Source organism: Rana temporaria, chromosome 4 (genome assembly GCF_905171775.1).
Source record: "Rana temporaria chromosome 4, aRanTem1.1, whole genome shotgun sequence".
Taxonomy (NCBI): Eukaryota; Metazoa; Chordata; class Amphibia; order Anura; family Ranidae; genus Rana; species Rana temporaria.
In genome coordinates, this window is record NC_053492.1 from 224064173 (window position 1) to 224091462 (window position 27290).

General features: G+C 37.6%; 1 protein-coding gene across 1 annotated transcript in view; it reads left to right on the forward strand.

The window, feature by feature from the left end:
• LOC120937015 (collagen alpha-1(XIX) chain-like) overlaps positions 1-27290 on the forward strand; it is a 343287-nt gene that overhangs the window by 195973 nt on the left and 120024 nt on the right. Inside the window, exons 5-6 of the mRNA XM_040349912.1 lie at positions 11742-11865; positions 13415-13687. Of these exons, the coding sequence (XP_040205846.1) occupies positions 11742-11865; positions 13415-13687 (397 nt within the window). The remainder of the gene's footprint in view (positions 1-11741; positions 11866-13414; positions 13688-27290) is intronic.

Genomic DNA, 27290 nt, shown 5'->3' on the forward strand with positions numbered 1-27290 from the left:
AACTGAGGAAAAAAAAAAACGTTATATATATATATTTGGGGGATATTTATTATAGCAACAAGTAAAAAATATTATTGTTTTGTTTTCAAAATTGTCGCTCTATTTTTGTTAAAAGCGCAAAAACTAAAAACCGCAGAGGTGATCAAATGCCACCAAAAGAAATCTCTATTTGTGGGGGAAAAAGGATGCCAATTTTGTTTGGGAGCCACGTCGCACGACCACGCAATTGTCAGTTAAAGCGATACAGTGCCGAATCGCAAAAAGTGGCCTGGTCTTTGACCAGCAATATGGTCCGGGGCTGAAGTGGTTAAAAGGGTTGTAAAGGTACAATTTATTTTTTCCTAAATAGCTTCCTTTACCTTAGTGCAGTCCTCCTTCACTTCATCCTTCGATTTTGCTTTTAAATGTCCTTTCTTCTGAGAAATCCTCACTTCCTGTTCTTCTGTCTGTAACTCCACACAGTAATGCAATGATTTCTCCCTGGAGTGTCATGCTCGCCCCTCCCTCTGACTACAGAAGAGTCAGAACGCTCTCTACGTTGCAGATAAAGGAGCTGTGTGTTAGTGGGCGTCCTGACTCTCCAGTAGTCCAAGGGAGGGGGCGAGCACGCCACTCCACACCAGGGAGAAAGCCTTGCATTACTGTGTGGAGATACAGACAGAAGAACAGGAAGTGAGGATTTCTCAGAAGAAACAAGGACATTTAAAAGCTAATTGGGAGGATGAGGTAAGTGAAGGAGGACTGCACGAGGGTAAAAAAAGCCATTTAGGAAAACAAAATTACTTTTTACAACCCCTTTAAGAACAAACCTAAAGAATAATGGGCCAGATTCACAGCAGAGATACGTTGGAGTATCTCTGATACTCCGTCGTATCTCTGAGTATGCGACTGATTCATAGAATGAGTTACGCATAGATATCCCTTAGATCCGACAGGTGTAATTGTCTTACACCATCGGATCTTAGGATGCAATACCGCGGCCGCCGCTGGGTAGAGTTCACGTCGTATTCCAGCGTCGGGTATACAAATGAGGTTTTACGGCGATCCACGATGGTTTTTCACGTTCGGTACGTCGTCGCTAGTCTAGTTTCCCGTTGCAAATTTAGTCGTCGTTTTACCTGCCCTAACTTTACACAGCCCATGTTAAAGTATGGCCGTCGTTCCCGCATCGAATTTCAATTTTTTTTTCTTGCGTAAGACGTCCGGGAATACGAAAGTACGCTACGCACGTCGCCGTTCGAAAAAATGACGTCACTTCGCGCAAACCACGGCGGGAATTTCAAAACTGAGCATGCGCAGTAGGTCCGGCGCGGGAGCGCACCTAATTTAAATGGCACACGCCCCTTTGAATTAGGCGGGCTTACGCCGGAGGCCGCCGGCGTAAGTTTTCACGCAAGTGCTTGGTGAATCAGGCACTTGCGATGAAAACTTGCAGCGGTGTAACGTATCTACGATACGTTACGCCGCCGCGATTCTACGTGAATCTGGCCCAATGTTTGGAACCAGGGGACTGCCTGTACTGATTTTACTTTTACCGGAGCTCTATTTTTAAGTAAAAAGGCAAAAAGCTCACCTTTCTATAAAAGCAGAATAAACTGAAACAAATATTCAAAAGATTATTTTCTAAAATCCAAGTTAACCATGATTCCTTAATGTCCCCTATAGAATGAGTTTTCAATTTCCTTAATCGTTGCTTAGTCTAAAATGTCCGATTTTCAGTTCCAAATTAAGTCCCGCTAAACCTCTTAATCCTTAGCAGACCTGTGTTTATGAATGTTATTTACCACTTGAACTGCAGCGATTGAGTTACATAAAACACATAATCTCTTTATTCTTTTACTTTAGCAGAGGCAACATTTTAAGTAAGGTTAAAATGTAGTGGAACACTGACCTGCTTTTGAACCTGTAGTTATCCCCATTATATATTCATCACAAAGGTTAGCAGAATCTGTATTCTTGTGAGGGATGTTAAAAGATTTATTTACACAAGTGTGATGAAAATTGGCTACATGATCTTTTTATGTATTGTGTTAAATCAGTGTATGCATGAACAGACAGCAATATCAAATGGTCTAATTAGCAAACATGGCTTTTTCTTCCTCATTAACAAGTGACCACACTCTGAATTGGTCCAGGCAAACACCGAATGTCTTAGGTTTCAGAGCTCCCAGTAGCTGCAATGCTAAATACATCATCGCCCGCCATGGGAAAGACTGTTTAAGCTTTCCTCCCTGAGCTCTGGTCATCAAATTATTTGTAACATGACAGGCGATGTTGTGTGTCAGCTGGAAAAGGGACGGCCCGCCACAAACGCCAAGCATCTCTCACTTCACCCTCAGGAAATGTGAGTTGTATCATTTTCCCTTCCTGGAAAACATTCAGCAAATAAAAGGCCCATTGATACTTGTCAATACGGAAGTTTGTTTTTAAACTCTGACTGGTTCTTCCATGTCCAGTCACTATTTTGGGAAGTGAAAGGTTTACAGCTCTCTTCTTTAACACTGATCAATACTGTGGAAAGAAAATCAAATACAGAAAGTATCATTTTCGTGTACAACAAATCTAACAAGATGATCTTTCCTGGACTATTTTTAGTTAATGAAGCAATTAAAAAAATAAAAAAAACAGTTTGAAATCAACAGGCTTTGATCCATCTGTTTTCTTGGAGCCATCGCTGTGTTAATGGTGTGAAAAGGTCATCTTTGTTGTAAGGATTGTGTGTTTTCCCTTTTGGTAGTTTTATTGAGGCAACTGCTACAGCATGAATTTATTATATATAATATATATATATATATATATATATATATATATATTTATATTTATATTTATATTTATATATATATATATATATATATATATATATTTATATTTATATTTATATTTATATTTATATTTATATTTATATTTATATATATATATATTTATATATATATATATATATATTTATATATATATATATTTATATATATATATTTATATATATATATATATATTTATATATATATATTTATATATATATATATATATATTTATATATATATATATATATTTATATATATATATATTTATATATATATATATATATATATATATATTTATATATATATATATTTATATATATATATATTTATATATATATATATATATTTATATATATATATATATATATATATATATTTATATATATATATATTTATATATATATATATTTATATATATATATATTTATATTTATATATATATATATATTTATATATATATATATATATTTATATTTATATATATTTATATTTATATATATTTATATTTATATATATATATTTATATATATTTATATATTTATATATATATATATATATATATATTTATATATATATATATATATATATATATTTATATATATATATATATATATTTATATATATATATATATATATATATTTATATATATATATATATATATATATATATATATATATATTTATATATATATATATTTATATATATATATATTTATATATATTTATATATATATATATATATATTTATATATATTTATATATATATATATATATATATATTTATATATATATATATATATATATATATATTTATATATATATATATATATATTTATATATATATATTTATATATTTATATATATTTATATATTTATATATATATATATATATTTATATATATATATATATATATTTATATATATATATATTTATATATATATATATATATATATTTATATATATATATATATATATATATATATACACATACACATACACATATATATATGTGTGTGTGTATATAATGTGTATATATATGCAAGTTTTCACCCACTGTACAGTATAGAAATTCATGTGTGTGCGTTCTTGGCTGCTATTCAAAGTCCCAGTGTTGCATTATACACTATTAGCCGCGGTTAACTAAGTCCTAAACCCTAGCCCATTACATTTCATTATAGTCTACACCTGTTTTGCAGTGTGCACATGATAATTGCTTTATTAGCACCAGTAATAAGTAATTTTACTGTAACCAGAGATATGTAATCTTTTCTCATGGCCAGATTGATTTGCACAGTATATAATATATTGCATTCACTACAGAGAGCAATTAGACTTCATGAGCATTTTATAGTAAAGTGTTTGTCAGAAATAAAATGTGTATGAATTGCTTATTAAATTGAAACATTTGTTTAAGTACAGTAGCTATTTGTTCAAACCAGTTTCCATATAAGGCTACATTCAAATGGGTATGTATCCATTCCGCGAACCCCAACGGCAAGATTCTACTGATTTCTGCAGCTGGTATTAACAGCTGTGTGCGGACCTTCTGCAGCTGCCGCAAGCTCCGTGACCATGTCCATGGGACCCACGGACTCGATGTCCGCCAGTGTCCCACGATTGTGTCACGGAGCTGCAGAATGGGGGGATGCCTGTGTAAACAAGGCATCTCCCTGTTCTGCCTAGTGACGGGACACTGGTCTTCTGCTCCCTGTCATTAAAAGCGATCAGTGTCTTGTCACAGGGAAGGAAAAAACCCTAAAAAAGGGTAAACGTACGGTGGGACTTTATGGGCGAACAAATAGAACGTTATTTATTTCGAAAAACAATTTAGAAATGATATATATGTTTTTCAAAAATCGTTTTTCTAAATAAATGTTTTATGATGTATGATTTTCCGGGGGGTAATTTTACCCTTTTTTTAATGTTTTTTTCCTAAATGCTTGGAATGTTGGCTACGTCTAAGGCCATGTACACACGGTCGTTCCAAACCGATGAGAATGGTCCGACGGGCCATTTCCATCGGTTCACCGCTGAAGTGGCCTGATGGTCTGATGTGCATACACACCATCGTTCCAAAAACCGATCGGGTCAGAACGTGGTGACGTCAAACACACGACGTGCTGAATAAAACAAAGTTCAATGCTTCTAAGCATGCATCGACTTGATTCTGAGCATGCGTGGGTTTTGAACCGATGCTTTCTGTACTAACCATCGGTTTGGACCGATCGGGCAGCGGTCCATCGGTTCGATTTTAAAGCATGTTTTAAAATTTTGGACCGAAGGAAAACAGACCGATGGGCTATACACACGGTCGGTTTGGACCGATGAAACTGAACCTCGGTCCATTCTCATCGGTTTTGTCCAACCGTGTGTACGCGGCCTAAGGGAGAAAATTTCTCCTTGTGGTTCACCACTTATATTGAGTGTCGTGTCACAAGTAGACCAGCCCCTACAGTTAGAAGCACTCCCTAGGACACACTTAACCCCTTCCTTGCCCCCTAGTGGTTAACCCCTTCCTTGCCAGAGTCATTTACACAGTAATCAGTGCATTTTATAGCACTCATCGCTGTATAAATGATAATGGTACCAAAATACCGTCAAGTGTCCGATGTGTCCGCCATAATGTCGCAGTGACAATAAAAATAGCAGGTCACCGCCATTTCTAATAAAAAAAAAAAAAAAAAGATTGAAAAAAATGCCCTAAAACTATCCCCTTTTTTGGAGACGCTATAACTTTTACACAAACCAATATACGCTTTTCTTTTTTTTTTGCCAAAAATATATAGAAGAATACATATCGGCCTAAACTGAAAAAAAAATTGGTGTATTTAATTTTTTGGGGATATTTATTATAGCAAAAAATAAAAAATATTGCTTTTTTTTTTTTTAATTTTTTTGTTTAGAACGTAAAAAATAAAAACTGCAGAGGTGATCAAATACCACCAAAATAAAGCTCTATTTGTGGTGGAAAAATAAAATGTCAATATTGTTTGGGAGCCACGTTGTACAACCGCACAATTGTCAAAGCGACGCACCGCCGAATTGCAAGAAATGGCCCGGTCATTAAGCAGCCAAATTCTCCGGGCTGAAGTGGTTAAAGCATCACCTATGGAGATTTTTAAGAATCGGTCTTTAACCATTCCACAAGCGTACACAATTTTGAAGCATGACATGTTGGGTATCTATTTACTCTGTGTAACATCATCTTTTATATTTTACAAAAGGCTTTTTTTTTTTTCAATGCATCCGAAAAAAACACTGACATTAAAAATTGCAATGATTGCCATATTATTCCCTAGGATCTCTGCTAAAATGTGGTTTAGAAGTATTTTTCTAGCAAAATATACATATGATAATTGTGATTTTTTTTTTATTATTATTAAAGTCAATGGTAAAACAATGCAAAAAAACTTTCAATTATTTAGTTATGAATTTTAAAATTGTGTGTGTAACATTAATAAATAGAAGCAAAGTGTGTTTATATATACTGTGTATATATAGTAGGGGTGCAACGGATCACAGTTGATCCGTGATCCGAAAGGGTCACCCCCTTCGGATCAGAACACACTGTGATCTGCTGCTCCGGAGCTAGGCCGAAGCCGCGGGCTTTCCTAATGTTATGCCCGCGGCTCCGGAGCTAGGCCGAAGCTGCGGCCTTTCCTAACGTTATGGCCTCCGGAGCCGCGGCCATAACGCTAGGAAGGCCACGGCTTCGGCCTAGCTCCAGAGCAGCAGGAATAACATTAAGAACGTCCGCGGCTTCGGCCTAGCTCCGGAGCCGCGGCCATCTTGGTACACCCAGCGACGTCCCTCCTCTGTTTACACCCACAGAGGGGGAGCTTGCACTCGTGGGACACATGCTGGGAGTGTCTGTACTGCCCGAGGGGGGGAGGGGGGTCTCTTGCCCTGAGAGGAGGGGGGGGTCTCTTGCCCTGAGAGGAGGGGGGTCTCTTGCACTGAGTGGAGGGGGGGTGTCTGCACCAAGGGGGTACTATAGTTGGTGGGGGGGTGAACAGTGGGGGGAGATGTGTATATTACAGTGGGGGGGAGATGTGTATATTACAGTGGGGGAGGATTTTTTTTTTGCTGATCCGAGGAATGATCCGAACCGTGAGTTTTTTGATCCGTTGCACCCCTAATATATCGTAGAAAAAGAAAACCTGTAAAACGAATGCACTCACATTAATAGGTATAAAGCAAAGCATTACTCGGACTTAAGCAGGCGGCATCCTTCTATTGGTTCCAATGGAAAGGTACATAGAGGATGGATGGAAAAATTTTACTGGTGGGGAACCTGTGTAATATGGCTATATGCTTAGACAGTGGCACTTTCTCTCCCTCCTGTGCTTTTTTCTTAAATGCTCATTGGTGGCAAATACTCTAGTACCTGCCTGAAGGAGAGTCTGCAGATGTGAAAGTATACCTTTTGTATAATGTTTTGGAATTTTGAAAATAAATATACATGCCATTATATTCCCTTATATGGTAGAAAATGGTGGATACTGGTGTACTGCTTTGGTCATTAAAATATATTCCCTACCTGTGGCCATATTTGGTATTTCTTTATTTTTAATTATGTGCACACAATTACCCCTATGCACGTGTAAGCATTCATGCTGTATGGCTTTTAATCCACCAAATTCAGTGCACTTGAACATCACAGATCTGTTTTAGGTTTCCACAATGAAATCTGTGATGTTCAAGATAAATTTAGCATTTTCCTGAACTAGAACAGTAATCCTACTCGGCAAACCTATAAAATAAAAGTCTGCTTTAAGGGGAAGCTTGGATCTCAAGTGTATCAAAATGTACTCGAGGACACATGATAGTACATTGAAAGGAAACTAACTCATTTTATAGAGGCTTGGAAAAAAGATTAATCTCTCTGTTAACTCAGCAGCTCTGTTGACAGTCTCCTGTTTGAAAGAGTGACTATTTACAGTATTTCCTGTCCTATTCATAGCTATATTGCTGTACAGCATGGTCATTTTACAGATCACTTTCGTTGTAGTATGGCTAGGAAATTTGGAGGTGTTTATGATAGTGAGAAGTTGAGAAATATTTTTCCACAAACATTTAATATTTCATTCAGAATTCAAAAAATTAAGCACACAGCACATATTTTCCTAATTAAATAGCTATTTAAATTCACTTCACACCGTATATTATTTCACAGACTACCGGTGAATGAAAGTGATTAAAGAATGAAAAGTGATACTCTGCCTTAATGCTAGTTGAGATTTGTCCCAGAGTAATTACATTTTTCTGTTGATGTGAGCATGTTAATTATGCCAATAATACCCGGAAACTAATCATATAAGTATTATATAATGAAGTATGGAAGATTTCCCTAAATAGAATAAATAAAAATGTGAAGAAAAAAAATGTAAATTTTAGCTATATTCTGGAACCATATAATGAATTTATATCTGCAGTTGTAAGGAATTAACACTGAGAGCAGGTGTAACTAATGGTAAAGGTATTTGTACCATGTGTGGCTAGGGCTACAATCTTCTAAGTCTAACTATATGCAATCTGCAGTCTGAGCAACTGCAAGCATATGTAGGTCCTGCCACTGTATGCTGGGACTAATAGTTTTTCTGAAGCTAAAACACAGGAGATTGTGCATCCCTTTTCTATTCAGTGGGTCTTTTTAAACAGTTTTTTTTTTTATATATATATATATAAATTTACAGTGGTAGATGTTAGTCAGCTGTAATGCAGACCGTTTGTAATTTAGGTGTCACTTTTTTTTTTTGTATTACTTGTTAAAGATGCACTTTTTAAGATAGGGTGACCAGACGTCCCTGGTTTCCAGGGACAGTCCCCGGATTGAGGACAATGTCCCCGGTTTGATTTGAACAGGGGCTGGGGCCGCTCCTACTAGCTTAGGGGGGTGTATCTTTTTCCATTAGCTGTGCCCCTTTCTGATGATCATGTGCTGGTCGCAGCAGAGGGAATATTTCTTAAGTTTCGGGTGTTTGTCCATTCAGCTTCGCTCGCATGTTCTGCCTTGGCTCAAGTCCTGGCCAGCCGCCTGCTTATTTCATTGCCTTCCCTGGCGGAGTGATCTTCCTCCACTCCCCACCCAGTAGTAGCCGCGACCCAAGGAATAAGACTTGACAGGCTGTGAAGCGGGTGGCGACGACGGGCAGAGAGTCGCTGATCGCCACCATTACTAGTAAAAAATAAAATATGTCCCCGGATTTCATTTAAAAAATATGGTCACCTTACTTTAATGCCCTGTACACACGATCGGTTCATCCGACGAAAACGGTCAGATGGATTTTTTCATCAGATATCCGATGAAGCTGACTTTCATCAGTCTTGCCTACACACCACCAGTTAAAAAAAACGATCGTGTCAGAACGCGGTGACGTAAAACACAACGACGTGCTAAGAAAAATTAATTTCAATGCTTCCAAGCATGCGTCGACTTGATTCTGAGCATGCATGGACTTTTAACCGATGGATGTGCCCACAGACGATCGTTTTTTTCTATCGGTTTTTTAACCATCAGATAATTTTAAAACAAGTTCCTATTTTTTTCACCGATGAATAAAAAACCGATGGGGCCCACACACGATCAGTTCGTTTGATGAAAAACCGTCCATCAGACAGTTTTCATCAGACGAACCGATTGTGTGTACGTGGCAATAGAGCCTATTAGAGCTCTTCCTCAGGTTTTATAAAATAGTTGTATAAAGCTGTAGGAAAGCATCTAAAGGGTCCTGAAAGTCTTCATCTTTAATAGCCCGAGTTGGCTATTAAAAATACCATATTGAATATTTTTATATAAGTGTTCAGTGTGCATTTCCAGCACTGCGTTAAAAATTTGCGATCTGCAGCAGGTGTCAATGTTAAAGTAATGACACCCAAAATGCAGGTTGCAAATGCAGTGTGTTTGCTTGCAGCAGATTATATAGTAGAGAAGTACAGAAGTACCATGTGATCCAGTTGCAGTGCATGTTTTTTTTAAGTAGTGTATGCATTACTTTGGTGCAGTACAGAGTGATTCAGCCCATTCAATATGAATGGACTCAAATCACGCTGCAATGCATCGCATATGAATCACACAGGAATGCGCCCTTGTGTGAACCAGCCCTCACACTGACATTTATATACAGATTTACAAAAAAAAGAGAATGCTGTCCATATCGGCAAATTATTTATCTGGTGGCCATATCTGTTTGGGTTTTATAGAATATTATTATTAAGGATCTATATAGTGCCGACAGTTTGCACAGCGCTTTACAACAGTAATGCAGACATTACAATTACAATTCAATTCAATACAGGAAGTATCAGAGGGCCCTGCAATCTAGGAGGGGAGGATCAAGTTATACGAAAGGTTAATAACTGTGTGGGATGAGCTGATGAAGAAAATAAAAGAACAGTTGTTACAGTAGGTGGAGGCAGGGTAGGCTTCTCCAAAGAAAGAAGATTTTAGGGATTGCCTAAAAGTAGATAGATTTGGAGATAGTCTGACAGATAGGGGTAGAGTATTCCAGAGGATGGGAGAGGCTTGGTTGAAGTCCTGGAGGTGATGAGGAAGCAGGAGGTCTTGGGAGGAACCAAGAGGACAATTAGGTTGGTATTTTGAGACTAGGCTAGTGATGTAGCTGGGGGGTGAGTTGTGGATGGCTTTGGAACATATTTTTAGTATTTTGAATTTGTTGGAGAGTGGCAGCCAACGGAGGGATTGGCAGAGAGGGGTAGCAGACTCTGAGCGGTTTGTAAGGTTATACCTTTTTTGAGCCGTTGCATTGGGGGTTGATTTATTTACAACAGACTGACTGTTCACTTTGCAATAAATTATTCCCAGAGCATAATAAATGAGATAAGGGCTTTGCAAACTTTTCGCATTTAATCAGGTGCAAACAATGGGCCAGATTCAGAAAGAATCGCCTATCTTTAGGTGGGCGTAGCGTATCTCGGATATACTACGCCGCCGTAACTTAGAGCGGCAGGTCCCGTATTCAGAAAGAACTTGCGCTCTTAAGTTACAGCGGCGTAGTGTAAATGGGCTGGCGTAGTGTAAATGGGCCGGCGTAAGCCCGCCTAATTCAAACTAGGCTGGTAGTGGGTGTGTTGTATGTAAATGATTTGTGACCCCTGCGCACGCTCAGTATTACGTTGAATTTTCTCCCTAAGATAGGTCGGCTTAATGTTTAGGCGACGTGAACGTAACCTACGCCCATCCCCATTCATGGACAACTTACGCAAACGACGTAAAATATGACGCTGTTCCGACGTTTCCGACGTCCATACCTAACATGACTTACCCCTGCTTTGAGGGGTAAAGTTACGCCGGACCGACGCCTTGTATAAACAGCGTATATAGATGTGCTGGACAGAACTGCGTTTGTGAATCGGCGTATCTGTCATTTGCATATTCGACACGGAAATCAACGGAAGCGCCACCTAGCGGCCAGCATAAATATGCACCCCAAGATATGACGGCGTAGGAGACTTGCGCCGCATGTATCTTGGCAACCGTGAGGCTTATCTGATTCTTTGAATCAGGCGCCAAGATACGACGCCTCACACTCAGACTTACGACGGCGTATCTGGAGATACGCCGTCGTAAGTTGTTTCTGAATCTGGCCCAATAAGTTTTATTTTTATTTGCCCTGAACTTTGGGTATTTTTGGGGAAAATTTACTTTTTACCACATTCCCTAAGCTCTGGGGAAATGTCCCATGTAAAGTGCAATTTTCCTTCAAACAGCATATTTGTCGTTAATGAATCAACCACATTGATGCAGGACTTTTTATCCTAATTTGGCACTTGTTCCTTTTGCATCTGAAAGACTATTGTCCAGTTCAGTCCAAAGACTATCTATGTGCCAACATTATTAATGAGAGGGATTCTTTTCTTTAAAATGTGTATTGTTTTAAGTAATAATATTGAAAATCTGGTACTTTTTATGTCTTTAGGAAGATTTTTACTGCTGGACTTCCAGATGAATATTCAATAAGTACCCTTTTCCGTGTAAGACGCAATACTAAAAAGGAGCGCTGGACTTTGTGGAAAACATTGACTCGTTCTGGGGTTCTGCAGGTAGGATTGTATTATTATTTTCATTTTAAGTTATAAATGTAGTCATTTTACAGTATGACTGCTCATGTTATATTTATGAGAATACTATAGGTTTTTAAATTGGATCCACCACTTTTTAGAAACCGTGTAACTTAGATTTTGATACCGTCTCATAACAGTCCTTGACCGCTAAAACCAATTCCACCTGCAAATTTACTGTTGTAGTGCTACATTATAAGTTGGTCTTAGGCTGTTTCTGTGAGCACTACTAACACAGGTAGTATCTCCAAGGATTACTAGTTAACCCACCAAACTTACAAAAAGATACAGTATGTAATTTCAATCATATTTTGTTAAATTTACATTATAGGTCTGATTTACTGTGGTTTGCTTTGGATTGTACTCTCCAGCATCTGACTATATGCTGGTTTTGCTATGGCATGCCTAAAAAAATTAAAATAAATTCCTAAATGTTTCTGTCTTTCTAACCACTGTTAATATGTTCAAAATCCACATACCATGTTGGAATAAAACGTCAGATTGTTAAAAGAACAAATTGCGGATGGACATTGCACTGCAAATACCACATCTTTGTGCTCAGGCGCAGAAGCTCACACTAGCCAGTGTACACGATTATAGTACAACTTACTATACTCTTTAGTGTTGAGAATAGAAATTCCAGTGATAAACTCCTGTACATATGCTGATTTTTATTTTTATTCTTTTATCAGCATGCTTTATATACTTACTGATTTGCACGTGCGCATTTCAATCCATAGTGAGCCATTAAATGTTTTACTTTTTATTTTAAGGTAAAAAATTAACATGCATTATTTGTATTGTATATTCAATGCGGTTGCCCAAATAGGATTTCACTACATGCGTTAAATATCAGTGTCTGATCAGATAGATGGCTACAGAAGTCACATTTGCATGCAACCTTGACTTATGTGGGTCCACAATGCAAGCAATTTTTTTTTTTCCTTCTGTAAATTGGACCCTATGAGGTTATTGGTCCTTCTATTCTGAGATGGAAAACGTTTTATTTTGTTTTCTATTTTACTTGTGTCAAAAACATTAAGGCTGGGTTCAGACTATAGATCACAGCGGCTCACAGCAGGAGTCCGGTGTGTCTCCATTCACAGTTTCAGGGCCGATTTAAGCCCGAATTTTGGGCTGAATTCATGCCTGAAACTGACCAAAAGACGCACAGGGTTCTTGTGCAATTAGCACCGGAGCCACTGCAGAGATGTGTGAACCGGCTCCATTGAGAGTCGGTCACAATCTCCTGCATTGTGAATCGGATGTGGAGAATTCGCATAAGTATTAACCCAGCCTTAAGGGGTCCATTAAAAATCAGACCACCAGGTCCTTTCCAAAACTGGCAGACATTTTGCTTTCTAAAAAGTGAAAAAATGTGTTTGAAAAGTCCAAAAGGCATACAAGGGGAAAGGGTTTGGTGACATCCATATGCATGTGAAATAAAGCTTGTTAAAATGCATTATAATAAAATGTATGGGTATCACAAGGATAATTTCTTCTGGTAAATTCTTTTCTCTCTGGTTTTCAGGATTCAATTATAATTGATGGTGAGAAGAAAGTTGTGGAGTTTACTGCTAAAAGTGGAGGATCCACTTTTCTCTATACTTTTAGGAGTCGGGAGCTTCACCCTCTTTTTGATCGTCAGTGGCATAAGCTTGGAATATCCATTGAAGAAAAAATTATCTCACTTTATGTAGACTGTAAATTAATTGAAAGAAGACAGACGGATATAAAGAACAGTATTGACCTTCAGGGACGATCTCTTATTGTGGGGCGTGCATCTGATGACAGACCTGTTGATGTAAGTTTTTGAAGGTCTTCACTTTATCTATAAGCCAAAAGGAAAGAGTTTAGGTAAACTTACATACAATAAACAATGGTTAATGTTTGCGCATTCATATGTATACTGCATTATATGAAAGATTTCTAAAAAAGTATCCCATTATAGTGTCATAACATGTTATATAGCTATATAGATTAAAAAAAACAAGATAAATCTTCTTGAGCTTCAGAAGAGAATCTTGGGAGGTGTTTCTAACTCCTGTAAAGGGTCTTTGCATCATTATACGGCGCATGCTGCCTGCAGTGCTCAGGCTGCATCATCATGCTGACTTTCACTGATTAACGTTTACAACTTTATTTATACTTACTGTTTGCTTAAAAACGCATCTCATCTAAAGTCCCAAAATCTCCCCTTTTTTGTTCACTGATTAACCTGTTCCCAACCGACTCACGCATATAAACTGCGGCAGAATGGCTTTCCTGGGCAAGGTCCTGTGTATATATACAGCTGTGCCCCCGAGAGCCACCGTAGGTGCGTGCCCCCTGCATGGTACGGAACACGATGTGCGTGGCCAGCGGGTGCGATCGCTGCCGGTCACATGCGATCACGTGCATGAGCGGAAGCATGGGGGTTTGTGTGTGTACACACAAATCCCTGTGCTGTCTGAGGAGAGGACAGATCATGTCTTTCTACAAAGTAGAAAACACGATCTGTCATCTCTTATAGTCAGTCCCCATCCCCCACAGTTGGAACACAATAAGGAACGTAGTTAACACCTTGATCACCCCCTTGTGTTATCCCCTTCCCAGCCAGTGACATTTACATAGTAATCGGTGCATATTTATAGCACTGATCACTCTGTAAATGATCCCAAAAATGTGTCAAGTGTCCGACCTGTCTGCCGAAATATTTTTTTATTTTTTATATATAATCTACAGACACCAAGACCTAATTTAAGAAAGCGATGCATAATTTGATAAGTGTTAGTTTAAAATTCCATCACCTGTTCCATTTAAAATGACACTAAAATTCTGTTTCTGGTTCAAAGCATGGCATAGTTATTTGCAAATGAAAAAAGGCACGAAGTGTGCACTTTTTTTTACGTGACACTAAAACGAATTCAAATGATGACATTTTTTTTAAAATATTTGTGCTAATTAGGGCTGATTAAGATAACCAAGATAACCAAGAAATTAAAGAATTTATTTCATTAACATTTTTTTTAACTTGTGTCATATGCAGATTAGACTTGTGCAATTTGTTTGTCTAAATACAAATTCAATTACATTTTTGGTTATTTGGATGTATCCGAATGTAATGGTAATGAATAGTAACAAATTTCCACATGGAGAGAAGTTGCTTTGGGGTGTGCATTTCTTCATCTTTACATTGATCGGTCAGTTAGGGACGCGGGCAGCTGGCTTCCCAACCCGCTGCTTAACAACCAGCTATTTCTTCACACAGAATTTGAAATGGTAGATCGTTTTTCAACCAATCCGAATTATAATCGTTAGAAAGGGGCATAGTCACGTGGGCTCTGGGGACCCCAACCCACATCCTACTAACATCACTGGGACTGTTTGAAGCTCCAATGGGTGAGGCTGGACCCTCTTCTCTTTCAGATGAAGTTTTTAACACAGTCGTGCAAAACTGATCTGATCTGCCCATAACTTTAGTGGCTTATGAGCCATTGTCTGCAGAGACTCTGATTCTTAGTTTTTTTAATCCTTGACTGATGAGCTTACCCCTGGGCAGTTTCAGACTATTACTATTGCACCCAAATTAAAGGAGATAATTTCTGCTTTGCAGTGCATCACTCTGAAACTACAGGATCAGTCTGTTGCTTTTATCCATGTGGTTTCCAGTCTTGGGTCATTTAAAACTCCTAAGACCACAATCGCTTTCTTTTTGCACCTACTTTACTCTCCTTTTCTTTTTGGAGCTTGGAAAACATTCTGATAAACTGTTGGCTGCCCCTAAGCTCTTATTGAAGTTGTATCTGCTTGGTGAAGATGTTGTGCAGGAATGGTTCCCACTGTGGATACTGCAGTGTCCTGCCTTAAGGCACTTACTATTTTGGTAGAGGATACTCCTGTCTTTAGGCACCCAACCAATGAGCAATTGGAAGCACTTTCTAGAGCTCTGTTCATGCTGGCAGGTCCTGTCCTTCATCTGATTTTGACTGTGACTTACTTTTTTAAACCATGTCTAGCTTGTCAAAAACTGTCTCCTGTCTTTATTGTGAATGAGTAGGGGTACTATGTACCCCATGCTCATTCACATGGGGGCGGGATAAGAGGGCCTTCTTGTTAAGGGAGCATCCAGATTCTGATAAGTCAACCCCTGCACCCCCACAACCCTGGTCCGCGGGGCATTGTCCTTATCAACATGGGGACAAGGTGCTTTGGGGGAGCCCCTTTACCCCCAAAGCTTCCCCCTTAATCCAGGCATTCTTTTGTTTACATTCAGCTGTTGGCGGGAAATTCCGCAGACAGCTGATGAGTCATTGGTTGTTAAGAATGCATTGGCCACCCGCTCCTTTACAACCCGCTATTCACTGATTGTTAAGGATGTCGCAGCTGCCCACTCCTTGACCATGAATCACATACAAATTGCACCCATCAAAAGTTGCATCAAAGCCATCAGAAGTTGCATTAAAGTTGCAATGTAAAGTCACACTGGAAATCACACAATTTCAAAGTTGCACAAGTGTGAATGGAGCCTTAGTCTAACTTTAGATTAACCTGCCACCCTATTGTTTTGAAACAACTGCCAATACAGTATAGTATAGTATATTTGTCTAGTATAACTAACATTTTTGTGAATACAAAGCCTAATTAAATTAAAACCTTAGATTTCAAAATCTCTCGTAGTATGTACGTAATTTATATAGTCCATTGGGATTTACATTCAAAATGTATTGCTGGGTATAAAAGGTCCTACCTGGAGTTTTCATTACATGTTACTGACCTCTGTGTTTCTTGTTGCTAGAAGTAAGAACCCATTCACACCTGAGCATTTTTGTATCTTGAAGCCTGAAGCTACAAACGCTGGAGGGAAAAAAATCTATTCTCTATGGAGATGATTCAGATCTCAACTCCAAAATGCCTAAAGCCAGAAGCTCAAACCAGTTCTGTGACTTTTTTTAGGCAGATTTGGGCATTTTTTTCTGCTTTTTACATCAGTGACCTTTTGACCTGTACAAAATCGCGGCAAAAATGCTGCAAATATCGCAGTAAAATTGCGTGCCTTTCTGCCTGAAAATGCTATGCTCAGGTGTCAATGGAGCATAAGTCGTGCTTCATTTGAATTGACCAAGTAACTCAGATCAGCACAAACTGTCATTATCTGGCACTGTAGTAATCTGTGGGGTTGATTTACTAAAGGCAAGTAGACAGTGCACTTAGCAAGTGCAATTGCACCTATTCCGCAAAGCTTAATATGTGGTGAAGCTCTACTGATTTCCATCATCCAATCATGTGCAAGAAAACGTTTTTTTCCCCACCTCATTGGGTATTCTTTGCCAAGTAAAGTTTCACCGCAATCACTAAACTCCTAAGAAAAATGAGTGCAACTGCATTTGCAAAGTGCACTGTCTTTTTGCCTTTTAGTAAATCGAACCCCCTATCTTTGCTACTGGCTGAAAAATACTGTTGCAGTTTGTTTATAATCTGCATATACTGTATTTGTGCTACAATTTGTGCCAAGCTGGCACAAATCTGTAAACATTGACACATTTACATTACTAAACTAAGGAATTCACATGGTTAATCATAAGAGTGTTGGTTGAATTCCCAGTTGTTCTTTAGATTTCATGTTTCATTCCAGCATTGCTAATGGCCATGGCTTGATAGAGACAAATGGCCAGGGCTTGACGGAAACAATTGCTTTGCTATAGTATTAAACCAGCAGAGAAAATTCTAAATGACATGCTAAAGTATGAACAGGTCAACAAGCATCTTGTGATCTGATGGCAAGCGTGTTAAACAATAAATGAACTACTGCACTTTTTTCCCAGGAAATCAGACAATATTGATTAAAACAACATTGAAATATAAGAACATGGTAACCAACTTGTGTTGTATTACGTGCCTAATTATATTTCTGATCCAGCCATTTACATACGAAGAATGTATAGAGTCTGTTACGTTTCCCTTTTGCTATATGATATTTGTCATGCCCATTATTACATAGTAAGGTAGATTGTGATGTAATCACTCTAGCCTGAATCTAAGGCCCCGTACACACGACCGAGTTTCTCGGCAGAATTCAGCCAGAAACTCGGTCGGAGCTGTATTCTGCCGAGAAACCCGGCCGTGTGTACACTTTCGGCCGAGGAAGCCGACGAGGATCTCGACGAGGAAATAGAGAACATGTTCTCTATTTCCTCGTTGTTCAATGGGAAATTTCGGCTCGCCGAGATCCTCGGCGGCTTCACAAGGAACTCGACGAGCAAAACGATGTGTTTTGCACGTCGAGTTCCTCGGACGTGTGTACGGGACCTAAGAGATTGGCTGTCTGGAAAGCTCACAGCTGTTAATGACATGCTGCTCTCTTCTGTAAATTCTTTCTGAATATATATCAAATCATATACTATATATGTAATGAGAAGCTCTTTTTTTTGCAACTAATAAGCCCTTAACACATTCAAATTACAGAGAGCATGTTTGTGTTACTATGACAAACACATAGTCATGTTAGTATGTTCTACTTTACGAGGATAAATGGGCACTGGCAAATGGGTAAGTTCCAATAATATCATAATTATTTGACTTAAACACACATTGGCTTGTTTGTTCCCGTGGTCAGCAAGAACACATCACAATGCATGTAATTAGCAATGTCGTGCAGCTGTTGATTGCAGTACTCAGGTCATGCTCATGTTCAGAGTCATTCCCTCTGTGTCTGGATTGACATTGTGTCTGTACACATTAAAAGGGAAGGTGTAATTTATTATAAATTCTAGATGTCTATATTTATTCATATATTTATAGGAACTTGTAACTTCCAGCACAAATGCCCGACTAAGAAGTGTGCTCTCTGCCCTCTGCTCACAATTGGCACTGTTGATCATACTATTACATTTACCAACTTTCATGAGAATGCCTGCTGCTCCATATTTTCATTATCTTATAAAAATTAACAGATTTGTAAATTTTCTCCCTATCCGGTGACTGCATGTCGGTATCCCTGCTTGATGACTGCTAACTACTAGATAAAATAAATTTGCTATACTTGGTCATATTTCATAAATACTGCAAAGACTAAAATGCAGTTACTTACAGCAACCAATCAAAATTCCCTATACTGATGTCAGACTAGTCCAGTCTAATTTTTGTTTGTTATAGCTGCAGTACAAGTTTGCTCATTGACTGTATTATTTAATAAGCCTGATAGTAAATTGTATTCAGCCAATAGACTGGAAAGCTTGCATAAAGAAAATAAGAAGGTAAACCACAGTTACTGTGACACTATTAAACCAGACATACACCATAATCAGAAAATATGGGTGTCTTCATATACTTTTACATATACATTTGTAAACTGTACATAGGAAAGAGTTTTAAAGTGTATATAAAATTAAGCTGTAGAGTCATCTGTCTCTGGGACAGGAAGTGAAGGGAACCCTCACTAACTGGACACCTACAGCAAAAAAAAAAAAAAAAAAAATTAATATATTGTATACCTAAATAAGAGGACTGTGAAATAAGTCTTGTAAACAGAAATTATTACGATTCTATAGTGCGCATTTACATTATATGCAAGGGAAGTTATCCCAGAGCTTAGTGAATGAGGTGAAGCTCTACTGACCTTCATCATCCAATTATGTGCAAGTAAATATACTTTTTCTTTTTTAGTTTTCCTTCGTGTGATTGGGTGTTCTTTGCAGAGTGAAACATCGCCACATTCATTAAGACCGGCCATACACGGTTCAAATCTCCGTAAAAAATGTATAGGTCGATGGCGCATGACTAAACAAGCTCAATCAATAATTAGTAATCAGTAACATCAGCACATCATAAGGTCCATGTCAATAATAAAAATTGAGTGAATAAAATCATGCAATAATAGTCCAATAATAGTCCAATAGCACAAGCGGAAGCAATCCTGAAGCAGAAGCAAACTCTGAAAGATAAATATGAACAAGAAGGAAATGCGCCAAACTAAGTGCAGTAAATATGGGTTTATTTATTCTAATTAAACCCATATTTACTGCACTTAGTTTGGCGCATTTCCTTCTTGTTCATATTTACGGTTCAAATCTCCTACTTCCTGCTGAACCGGCCGAGATTCAAACCGGTTCAGTTGATCAACTTGAGTACAACCAGCCGGCCGTATTCTCTTGTTATTGCTAGCGGCTGCTAGCAATAATCACTGTCTTCTCCCGGTGGAGAAATAAACAAAAAAAAAACACAATATGTTCACATTCAGTCACCAGTGCAGTACAACCTTGTATAACAGGTGTGGTGGTAATCAGGGATACTGACTGGTGAAAGTATGTTAAAAAAAAGTAACAATGTTTTTTTTTTTTTTTTTAACACACTGTGACCAGAAGAATACAGTTACCATAACACTGTACTGCTCTGGGGAAGAGTTAATTTTTACACATTTTTTACACACTATGATTGTTTATACCAGTGAATTTCACCGGTATAAGCAGCCATTTTTACTGAATGAAACCGATTCATTCAGTGTGTTGTGATTAGCTGTGATTTACCACAGACAATCACATGGGACATATATGCTGTGATTGGCCATGCCTGTACCATGTGATCACTGTAACCAATCATAGCTAGCAACACAATTGTACACAATGGATGACATGAAAGGAAGCCATCCATTGTTTACATGGTCTTGATAGCGAGCCGGTACACTGATCAACTTTGATGGGCTTTGTCACATAGTGACAGATCGCGCTGCAGCCTGGCCTAGGCACAATTAGGAAGGACATCATATGACGTTCACCCGGATTGACGAAAGTCCTGCCCGGCTATCATTTTTGCAAAAGTTTAGACAGGAAGTGGTTAATCTTGCTGTTGTTTTTTTAGTAGCAGTTTGTCTTTAAACTCTTTAAAAACTGTTGAAAAACTGAGATGAAGATACCAGGCAAAAAAAGAGGAATTTCTTCTGGACAGCCGCACTCCGAATAAAATTGCCTTTATTGTAAAATCCAACAGCACTACAAGCCACCACACACCGGTCAAGCTGACGTGTTTCACAATATACTAGTTTTTAGTCATAGTAGATATTGCTCTACCAGTTTTTGACTTTAAGATATTCTTCATAAGCACAAAATGTTTGGCAAGTTATGATACGCAAAATATATACGCCTATTACTTTATATTAATACAATGGTTATTATATTTATGATATGCCAAGCACTGTAGTTTTACTGCTACAGTGCGGGCCTGCTGTGCAGAATCTCTATTATGATTTTGCATCTCCTTGTAGAAGATGCAAAAATCATCTTTTTTTATTTTTATGTATGCATTTTTTCGTCTAAAACACAGAAATAAAAATAAAAACCGCAGTGATCAAATACCACCAAAAGAAAGTTTTATGTTTGTAGGAAAAATAATTATATAAATGTTTGTGTACAGCATTGCATGACCCCGCAATTACCAGTAGCGCAGTGCCGAATAGCAAAAAATGGCATGGTCCTGAAGAGGGTAGAATCTTCCGGAGCTGGAGTGGCTAAGATATTTCTTTATAAAGATGTAATCATCCTTTTTCCATAGCACGAGCATACCCCAGTGCAGCCATTTTCTTACAAACTTTTCTCATTTGTGTGGATTCACAAGTAGTTGCTTTAAACTTGTAGATAAAAGGACACTTTATTTTACTATAGTCTATGCCTTCACATTCTACTTGGAATGCTGTATAATGGATACAGTGATTGATAATTAATAATTGCATAAAGTCAGAAATGAAGATATAATAAGTTTAATATAGAGAAACAAATGTATTATCTTAAAAGTAACTACTGCCTTGCAGGCTGATGTGCACCTGAAAACCATTAGCAGCATATTACACTAATGGATTTTAAAGTGTTAGTCCAGCTTTGAATACATTTTCAGAAATACATTCAGTATAATTAAAGTCATTTCACCAATTTATTTGTTTTCCTTTTTTATTTCTCTGATTTCCATAACTCACGTGGGAAACTGGTGTACATTTTTTGTTGATCTATAAAAGGTTTATTTTTTAATTTGTATAGTGAAGCCGTATTTACTTCATTCATCCAACTGCATGCAAATGAAATTCCCTTTTTTTTTTTTTTATCTTTGAACATGGTCACAAAATGTCCTAATTTAGTAAATCATCCACATCTAATTTAACCACAGACCTGCCAACCCAGTGATCGTTTTACCATTGTGGTCTACAAATAAAGTGACCACAAACCTTTTTATCGTGTTTTTATGAAAATGGGTGTTAAAAGCTTGCAATCCCAAAGAAAAATAAACTGGAGTGTAAAAGGTCACATGATGTATACACACTACATCATCTAATGTGAGCGGCAAAGAGGCATATATAGCATGTGCAATGTTATGCTAAGGCATAAACTCTCTTACTCATTGATCATGGCTGCAGTTCTTGAGTCAACATTCCTGGAACTGAATATTCATCTCCCACCTCGCCTGCTATTACTGTCACTGATAAATTATAACCCAGTAGTATTCTATCAGATGTAGAAAGTGGACACACACATATTATTTGTTGCTTTTCACAGTGTTTATAGCACAGACATAAGCAATAAGAGGCAGTGCAGCAATAAATAACAAGATAAGTCTTTCCAGCTCCCTAAGTGAATGAATGTTTAAATATATACTTTGTGATGTTTCACTGCATCATTAAATCTCTGACTCCCAAAGCTGTCTTTCCTGCACCTCACCATGTTAACTAGAGGTGCATTTATTCCTTGAGGAACTAAACCTAGAAAATGGAAACTGAAATTATATTTCATATGTCCGCTAACATATGTATTCTAATGGAAACTACTGCTTATAGAAATGTTTTGCATTTATACCATCTAAGTTTATTGCTGACTAACCATTTGCTTTTTTTTGGGGGGGGGGGGGAAGCAGCATGGTTAGGCAATAGCATAGTTTATTGAACTTAAATTGGTTCTAAATTAGTTCTTTTTTTTTTTTTTATTGAATAGAAAAAGGAGAACCAATAAGAGTACATAATTGTAACATGACAAAAACATGAGGACATGTTTGTTTACAAACAGTTCGCCAGAACTACAGAGTGTTTTAGAGCACTAGAATGCAATAAAAAGAAAAGGGTATGGAGTGATAAAGGAATGCATGTGAAATGCGGAAATTCAATAGCAGTTGATTGTCATCGTGTTAACACATTTGTACTACACATAGAAGATAGGGGAAGAGAGCTTTACATTTAAGATGGTGCTATCATGGTATACCTAAAGTTTTTTTATATAGAAACCTGAAAGGTTGGGTAACTTACAGCTACCAAATCATATAGTCAGATATGTTCCTCAGGAGAGTCACCAATTATAAAATATTAAAAAAAAATGGGGAAAGTGAAAAGCTTAAGAGATTAGAAGCTTATAACATGATGCAAGATCTGAAGCTTCTGTAGTTGGGCCGAGGTCGCATAGGAGAAAAAATGGGGAAAAGTTGAAGCTAAAAAAAAAGGAATTAAAAAAGAATGGGGGGGGGGGTAGAGAGGATTAGGATATGTGGGGGGGCAGAGATCAGCTGAGGGGAGGGGGCTTTACTATTGCATAAAGTGGGTTAGTAATCAAGGTAAAGCAGGGAGGAAGTATTTTACCCATTGGCTCCAAAGCCCCTCAAACTTAAAGATTTTAGTAGCATTTTGTATTTTGGCATGGATCATTGCTTGGGTGATTTTATGTTTAACTGCCAATTGGCGTAGGTTGGGGGATTTACATGATTTTGCAATGATTTTGTTTAGCCACTGTGGTGACCTGCGGGAGTAATTTGAAATGTGAGCTGTCAATTTTTTTGTTTAATAGAGCCACTGTTGGGTCGTGGGGAAATCCATCTTGAAAAAGGGTGGATAGAATTGTAAATATGTTGGCCAAAAGGTTTTAGCTGTGGGACATTCTCACCAAATGTGCAGGTGTGTACCAAAAGTAGGGAGTATTGAGAAACATATTTTGCAATCCGGGTCAATACCTTATAATTCATTTCCAGAGCTACGATATTGTGGGAAGAGGATTTGTTGGCTTGCCATATAAAAGACCAATCAGCCAAATTTAGCTTAACGCCTAGTTTTCTTAACCCATTTGGAGGTGTATAGAGGAGGGATATTGGCAGAGATTCCAAAAGGGAAAGGAAAGGAAAGGCCTCACCTGGATAACTTTTACAGGTGCATTCAAAGAGGGACATTGATAGGGCGGAGGAGTCCTTGGGGATGAGTGGAGTAAAGAAATGTTAAAGTTGGAGATAAAACAAAAACTCAGAGATGGGTAGGTCATAAGTCTCAGTGTGACTGGAAAGGATTAATGTCTGTGTGTGTGTGTGTGTGTGTGTCATGAATGTATGAGCCCTAAGAAAAAGAAAACACAGGGGATTTCCTTCCGATTGGAGTTTGTAACAAGTTTTAAATGGTCCCAAAGAGCAGGAGAGTGTCGAGTAACTGGGTTGATTCTGGCGGTCTGAAGGACAGAGCCAAAGGTGGTTAGTGACAGGGTCACCCAGAAGGGGGATTTCAGAAGAGGGCATGAAATTTCAGAAGAGTGGCTAGATACATCTGGTGTGGAATTGGCTGTTATATAGTTTAAGTGCTATATCTTGGCAATGAGCAGGATTAGTTGGCATGCTATCGTTGATACCAGGTGGGATCTTTGGAGGTAGGCACCAACGAGGATAGAGTAGTGATGACGGAACTATGATCTGCCCAGGGAAATTGGTGCATGGTGACAGACAAGAGCAAGGGAAAGGGTCCTATAGTAAGGAATATATGATATATTCAAGAAAACATTTTGTGAGGGTGTGAATAGTGGACATATTGGCATCTGGCAGGATAATGTTCCCGCCAAGAGCCTTATACAAACAATGCAAGAGTTGTTGTAAGGTTAATTTGGATGCAGGAGAGGAGGAAAGCTGAGGTGATTTGCCTAAAAAAGGATATGGAGTATGGTTAGTCTCCACAAACAAGTAGTATTCCACGTTTTTATCGGCCTTCGGGGTCCTTAGTTTCTGAGTAGGGTAAAAGGAGTAGTAAGATGGAAAGCTATTAAAACACCTCTGCGTTTAATTGAGGTTGAGGTCATAAAAGCCTGTGGGTAGGAAGGACTAAGGAATGCGAAATGTGGAGTGGGGAGTAAAATGAGTCTCCTGCAGGTATATCACATGAGATTTAAGTGAGGCAAATGACCGATAGGCCTTGGTGCCTTTATGTGGAGAGTTAAACCCTTGTACATTATGGGTAAGCTGAAGGTTTACAATCACTTTTTATTAGTCTCAATAGCATGCTATATCTTGGAATTTTTTGTTAACCAGCAACTGTGTAAGGATGATGGTGGGGAACTTAACTGGACTTGCGCAGATATACTGTGGCAGAAAGGCTCTCCTGGTCGAAATCCTGTACATATACGGCTTCGCCCAGGAGAGCCACTAGAGGGCGCACAAGATCCACAAGGCGAGTGGCCTCTGCACAGCAGGGAACCCAATGCGCATGGCCGTAGACCGCTGACAGCCAAGTGCGATCCTGTGCACAAGCGTAAACATACAAATCCCTGTGCTGCCTGAGGAGAGAAAACGGATTGTGTGTTTCTACAAAGTAAAAACGCCATATAAATGCCATAAATCTTTCCCATAGTCTGTAGACGCTATACCTTTTGCATAAACCAATCAATATATGCTTATTGCATTTTTTTTTTTTACCAAGAATATGTGAATACAAATCGGCCTAAACTATGGAAACAATGTTTTATTTATTTTTTAAATTAGGATTTTTACTATATCAAAAAGTAAGATATTTTGTATTTTTTCAAAATGGTCGCTCTTTTTTTTTTTTTTGTTTATAGTGCAAAAAACCCTGCAAAGGTGATCAAATACCACCAAAAGAAAGCTCTATTTGTGGGGGGAAAAGGACGTCAATTTTTTTGGGGCGCAATTGTCAAAGCGACGTAGTGCCGTATCACAAAAAATGGTCTGGTCATTGAGCAGCCATATCTTCTGGGGCTGAAGTGGTTAAGGTATTACACTCATCCCTGTCTTTACCTTGGTGCACCCACTAAAGTGCCAGTATACTCATGTATGTTCATCCTGACAAGTAGGCATCTCCTACTTTAGTTTTTGATTCCCTTATACACCTATAATTTACTTTGTGGTTAATGGGAGATTATTATAAATTAAGGTCTCATTTCATTCCCTTTTTCAATATTTTTTTTAGATATTTGTTTTTTGTTATGACTTGTGAAAAAGCAAGTGTGAAAATAAATCCAAAACCTAAGACAGAATGAAATCTTCAACTGATGTAAAGAGGGAATAAAGCATAATCACAATGACTGAACAAAAGATAATAACTAGACTAAAGTGTGTGTTTTCTTTCCCTCTTTAATTCTATTTAATTTTTACATTTTTTATTACTGACTTTTTTATGACTGAAAATGTGTGTGTATATATCTTACTTTGACCTAGCCAAGAACATTAAGGTAGCATAAATGTCAGCATGTAGTGATGCTAGTTAATAGTTTAGTATAGCTACAGTATATGCTACTGTCAGCATTGAAAAGTATATATACACTAATCTATTGTCTAATATTTTGTAGATGCTCAACAAAGTTTGATTTTGCTTATATGTGGTGGACATATATATGACAAATTTGTGTCAAAACCACTAAGTAATGAACATAGAATATGAACATGTAGGTTAATGTTCTTAGACACTGTGTTAAAATGCCCTGTTAGGTCTTCTGTAAGTTGATACAGACTTACTTGGCATAAAAGCGACAGACTAACAATACACATTGGTCAGCAATTATCTCTGATTAACAGAGCGTGCACAGTACTGTGCATTAGAGAAACTAATGGCAGTAGTAAATGACCTTTGAAGAACAGTTAGAAAAAGTTTGGCACCCCTGGTTTCCATATACAGAAATAAACTGATTTGCCAACTTTGGGCACAGGAAAATGGTTTGAGGGTTACAGTAGAGTGATTCCTTAAATAAAATATGACAAAACAATACAATGTGTTATCCAGAGAAAATTTGAGACCTACAGATATGCATGGAAGTGTATCTCTTCCCATAAATGAAGATTAAAATATTGTAGTATACAAATTCTAGTTGTTCAAAATTTTAACAATTTAATGGAGCGACACTAACGTCTTAAATTCTACTCCATCAGTAACCCACCTGTTATATCTCTACAAATGTTCATAATATGGGCTTTCTAATTTTCTGTGAAAGGGAAAAATATACAATGGCAGTAGCTGCTTGCCATATTGGATACATGTACACATGCAGAGAAATATACATTGGTAGTCTTAGAGTGCTTGTGCCACTATTTCACCCTTGTGCACAGAATGCTTGTTTGTCATCAATTGTAAAAAAAAAAAAAGTAAACTTACATGATGATCAATGCTGAGACTGCATCATAAAGGTCAATATGCACTTTGGTAA